The sequence below is a fragment of the Danio aesculapii genome, chromosome 3 (assembly GCF_903798145.1).
Source record: "Danio aesculapii chromosome 3, fDanAes4.1, whole genome shotgun sequence".
Classification (NCBI taxonomy): Eukaryota; Metazoa; Chordata; class Actinopteri; order Cypriniformes; family Danionidae; genus Danio; species Danio aesculapii.
This window is the reverse complement of record NC_079437.1, coordinates 20729840-20735839: the sequence shown is the minus strand read 5'-3', so window position 1 is coordinate 20735839 and position 6000 is coordinate 20729840. Positions and strand designations below refer to the sequence as shown.

The 6000-nt window shown below is 36.1% G+C and overlaps 1 protein-coding gene across 1 annotated transcript in view; it reads right to left on the bottom strand.

Moving 5' to 3' along the window:
* Positions 1 to 2065: 2065 nt before the first annotated feature.
* crhr1 (corticotropin releasing hormone receptor 1) overlaps positions 2066 to 6000 on the bottom strand; it is a 233294-nt gene continuing 229359 nt past the window's right edge. The window contains exon 14 of the mRNA XM_056453349.1: positions 2066 to 4761. Coding sequence (XP_056309324.1) covers positions 4621 to 4761 — 141 coding nt within the window. The 3' untranslated portion in view covers positions 2066 to 4620. The remainder of the gene's footprint in view (positions 4762 to 6000) is intronic.

Here is a 6000-nt window from a genome sequence, read left to right as displayed (position 1 = left end):
CAATAAGTGGATGGAAACATGGCTAATGGGTACTAATGTTCTCTCATGTGCCTTTTAAGTTCAGCACAGAGGCAAAATCTTAAGACAGACATGAGCCGAGGCAAAATGTACAACTTTTTGTTTCCATTTTCTATCATAGTTCTCAACCCAAGTCTCTTGGTATGCAAACATTTACTACAATTTCAGAACAAAAGGATCAAATTCCACTACAAAAATGACAGATTTTAAGACCTTTGCACTAAACAACACGAAAACAAGCCATTTCAGCAGTGACGTGAGCTTGGTCCTTGGTTTGTATTCACACCGCTATATGGTAAATTAGCAACTCCACAATGCTAGTTTTCCTATATATACACACACACACACACACACAACTAGATGTCAAACTAGTCTATACGATGCTACTGGACACACACAATAAGCATGGCAGAATGTAAAATATCCTGAAGCTTTTACAAATGATTCTTGCACAAGTTTTTCAGGAAGGTCAGAAGAGCACAGAGGCATAGATGAAGGTCCTGAGTCAGATTTTTTTTTAAAACAACCTTGCTCTTCCTATCAGTTGTGATTGATTGGATGTATGTAGCACAAAAGCTAAATCTGCTTTACTGTGCTGAGTCAGCAGTGAGCGGTCACAGGACTCGGTCAATGGTGGCTCAGCTTAGCGAGGGTTTTAACACATGAGTGGATGTTAAATGGCCTTAAATGCAGATCTGTCTTGACCCTGTGATGATATAGAAGCAGGTTTTTGCTGAGGTGATTGTTCTGGCCTGATTCTGGAGGGATTTGAACAGGAGAAACTGGTCCTAAATCAACACAAAAGCTTAGCGCTCATCTATTTTCTTAAATTCATAGATGTCCTTCTACACAAAGCAGCTTTCTAGAGAAGCTAGAAAAAGAAATATGGTCCACAAATGGCATTGTGATTTCCCTGCTGTTTATAAATATCTGCCTAAATCTATAACACCAATAGGCAAATGCACCTTCATGTTAATCATTGATAAATAAAGACTTCATCACCCAAAAATGAAAAGCGTCATCATTTACTTGCACTCATGTTGCTTTGAAGCCACCAGACTTTTACTTCTAAGCACAAATCATGTGTGATTTTATCCATGAAATCAGTCTGAAAGATTCATTCTCAAATCAGATTGATTTGTTGCTACTTGACTAGAAGATGATTAAAGTATTAAAATCTTTAATAAACATTAAAACTGGACTATATATCAAATATTGATGATAGTTAGGCTATATCTTTGCTGGATATATAAAACTAATTGTGACTTGTGTACGATGCACTAATGTTAAAGGTTTAGCTCATTAAGCCAATTTGAATGTAATTGATGCAATCTTCACCGTCTTGAAGCCTCATGTTACTCCAAATGGTGGTTACCTCTCATCTGTGTTTATATCTGCACTACAACTTGCTATCCTAGTACCTCTGTGATCATTTTAATATTTTAACAGGAATACTGTAGATACTGTGTGGTTGAAAATTGTGAACCCACGCAGAAATCTGATAAACATATGAGCATACACACTCAGAAAAAAACATACAAAATCGGTTACTGGGGTGGTAACTTTTCTAAAGGTACACTTTTGTACCTTACAAGTAAACATTAGCATCATTAGGAAACACTTTTGTACCTTTAACTGCCCCATCAAGAAAAAAAATGGATTGCATTTCTTCTAACTCCTAATATAGTTAACATACTCAATGCATTTTTTTTTCAACACATCCCATAATTTATAAAATATCAACCCTTTACCAACTGTTTGATATGTCAGTTTATGGTAACAGTACCAGAATCAATACGTATACTATGAAAATCAGAAAAAATTAATTGTAAGACCAATTTATTTAAAATCACAATCAAAATAAAACATTTTTGAACACTAATTAATGGGTATTTTTTGAAGCATGCCATAAAATATTTCAGATAATCATTTAACACATTTTCATGTTCTTTTTTTTTTTACAATAAAACCAAAATCACGCGTAGTAGTGCAACAGATTTATGTTTGTTTGATTATTTTGTAAACCAACAATGCTGTGTAGTGTAAACCATTATTTAAAACAGTCATTCTTTAAATGACTTTAACAGTCATTATTTAAAACAGTCAAAATACAGTCAACTATTTGGTAGAGCAGGCAGTTAAAGGGTTAAGGTTCACTTCTGTACTATTGAGGTACTTTTTAGGTATTAATATGTACCTTTAAGGACCTGTTCAGATTCTGTACATTTATTTCTGAGAGTGTATATATAAAATCCGAACATGAACTTCCATAAACATACCCTGCAGGCACAGGACGTCAACATGACGTCAGGATTTTGGTTGGAAATGAAAATTGTGTTGACATCAGAACCCAACGTCAGACAGACGTCAGGCAGATGTTGCATTTTGGTTAGGTAATGCCACAAATTTAAACCAACCAAAGATCACTGTCTACTGATGTTAGACTTTGACAGTGTGTGGAAGTCACATTATGACATTAAGATGACGTTGGACTTTGGTTAGTTATTTCCACAACCTAAAATCAACCAAAGATCAACGTCTACTGATGTTATACTGACAGTATGGACGTCTTATTGTTACGTCATTTGATGTTAAACTGACATAAAATTTAGCTCCTCTGACATCTATATAACCAAATACCTACATCATATAATGTTGTGTGCCTGCTGGGTATATACAAAAATATTTCCATATTAGAAGACTAAAGTTGTTTCATAACCATATGGTATGCCATCTACACTCTCTGGGGCAAAGCAGATTTGAATATACTCATGTGATTTTACCTATCAAGGGTTTATTAGATATATGACAATTGCTTTAATTTAGGGATACGTTTGCATGGGTGTTTGAATCACGATTGCAATCTTTTAACAATTAATCATGCAGCTCTAGAGCTCTTTCCTCACTTGCAAATTATATAAAAGTAATACTTCTCAAGCTTCTAGCTACATGCTGCAAATACCTGGATTAACAGCTGTAATTTCATGCAGGATTGAATTTGAAAATGAAAGAAACACTGGCAGTCACAGATGGGGAAAAAAACTATACTACATGTGAAAAAAGATCTGTGCATTGGTGCAACTCATATTATATTAAGAAAAAAACTGAAGTCTTTACTTGAATAAATTTATACAGGTTTTGAACAACATGAGGGCGAGTAAAAGATGACAGAATTGTCATTTTTTTGGTTGAACTGTCCCCATAAGGCTGTGCAAACGAAAACCACCCACAACCTCCAGTCATGTGTGATTAGAACTACTCTCTTTTTTTGACAGAGTCTCCAACTTTCACACTTAGCACTATGATCATTTCAATTTCCTGCTCAACATCTGGGAATTTCTATGAAAATGTGCATGGAAAAGCACTGGAGTCGTTAATTGAAATACATTCAATCTCCCGCTTGGTTGAGGCTCCGATTGTAGGATAAAATCAAATCCTTTCTTTGTTCTGTGATAAACCTCTTATTTAAAAGATTGTGTTATGTGTTTAGCATCGGAGCGTGCCATTTTCTACCTTAGCAGGCATGATGACAGTCTTTCAGGATCCTGTTCCCGCTTCCTTCCTCTTTCTCCCCCCTGGGTTTCGATATATCCTTGAGTCCCAGGATGCAAACAGGCTTAGAGAGCATTAACATGTACCTTTCATCTTTGTAAAAACTGTTAACAATTTCCGTACTTGTACTTGCAGCAATAAAAGCACTCATCTTTTCAAAGCAAAAAGTGTCCATGTTGAATGATCTTGTTCACTTGTGAGAATCAGACAGAGCTTTTACTATCTGCAATGACGTGAAGAGCAGCAAGTGAAGAGTAAGAAAGAAAGTGGGTAAAGGTCACAATCTGAACGACTTCATACATTTATCCCCAATGAGTCAAAAGATTCAAGAACAATAATGCATGTTCACATTGATATTCAGTTCTTTTTCCGATTAGAAAATACTGACTTTTTAGCTTCTGATTATGGTGTTGTCTTTGAAATTCCTATAATCTACAATTAATACTCTACATGGTCAAAAGTTTGTCTACACTTGAACCATAAACCAATATACTGAGCGTTTAACTTCTAAACCACTGACGCTGTCGAATTTATCCTCCTTCTTACATGTTTTCCATTCAATGCTGGTGGAATTCTGCGTAATTTGCTATTATTTTAATCCAAGTCTTGATTATAATCAAAATTCTTTTGCCCATGTAGTGTATAATCCTACTCTTATCGTTTTGGATATACATTAGGAATAAACCAAGGTCTCCAATCATTGAAGACTTCAGATAGAAGAGCAGATCAGCAGGAGAAGAGGCAACATAAAACTATAAATAAATACCCTTTGCTTGTATTTATCCAACTTTTGTGTGTGTCGTGTTCCTTCCATCGGTCTCCCATTGCTGACTGAGACCACCGATGCTCTAATCTGTTCCTGAAACAGTGGTTTGTGTTCAGCTGGTGGATCTCATTGTCTGTGTGTATCTCCATCCTTCCCATGGTTCAGTACCCTGTTTGGCCCATAGCTGTTATCCCTGGGTTTTGCAGAGGATGTGAATTGGTTAGCTGAGGACGGAAAGAGCGGGAGCAGAAGAAACGGGGATGGATACTTCACTTCTGCTGAGGTCAGACGGCTGACGACTGCTTGATACTGTGGAAACTGACCCGCGTTGGAGAGGTGGGAATAGACATGGCGCGTGCCACCCTCGCCCGAATGGAGTGTTTATCCTGCCAGCGATGCCACCGCTTACGAACAGCTGAGCGGACCTGCAAAACACATAGAAACAGAGTTTAGTGATTAGGGGTGTGAAAATACATCAATGCCTCAGTTCACAGTATTGGAGCTACGGTACGAAATGGTACAGATCAGTTCAGTATGTTGTGCATGGGACTAGGGTGTCTATCTACACCAGGGATCTCGAACTGCCCGCCTATGGGCCATTTGCGCCCACCCCCCTACTTCTCCCTCCAGCCCGCAACTGACATTAAAAATATAATGAGATTTGGCCCAACAAAACATATATTTTTGAATCACTATCATTGTTGTGCAGTCGCATTTAGCCACTTGTGGTTTTGACGTACTATATAAGTACTGTATTTTGTTGTACAAACACCTTTTCATGGCTTACATGTTATGCTGATGGTGTAAATATGATCATTTTGCTAATATTGGATTCAAATGGTCACATTAATAGATTTTCCTCATATGCATATTAAGATTCATATAAAAATGTGCATTAGTAAAACTTGACTGTTTGCTGAATTGAACATGTTAAAGTAAATGTGAATATATACAGTACATACGTTTCCTCTCTTTGCTGTAGTTTAGCAAAAAATAATGTTATTGAGAAGAACTAATGCCAGTAAAGTCAATTGTTGCCTAAACTTTTGGTTAAGCAACAATTGATTGGGACATTATAATTATTATTATTACTATTATTATGCCTGTTATTAAATTGTAGTATTTTCATAGCAATTTAAACTATTCCTTCAATATATACAACAAGAAACAAAAAAGGAGCTTTGATATGAATGTCTTTTTGACAAAGTAGATTTGAGAAGAATGTCTAAGTGCATCAACTACATCCTTTCCACTTTTTTTCAGGTCCTTGAATGCTAAAACAGCCCTCCTATGAATTGTCAGTCAGTAATATGCCCCCTCCCCTGTCAGTCAGTAATATGCATTTTAATCTTTTAAGTGTATATATGTGTGTTCAACCAAAAATAAAATGATGTCATTATTTACTCACTACCTAAGTGAGTACTTACTCTAACCTTAGTACATTATGAGACTGATTTAAATATAGTCTAAATCATTTTAAGTTATTTCACTTGGCCGCCAACTTTGAAATGCTTCTCCGGCAGTATGCTCAGGCATTCTGTTTGAATGGGGAAACAGCAAAATTGCTTGCCAAGCTTACAATTAAATTTCATATTAGAAATCACCAATAAAATTATACAACAACTGTGTCTTTAGTTTAATTTCAAAACGTTTGAACCACACAA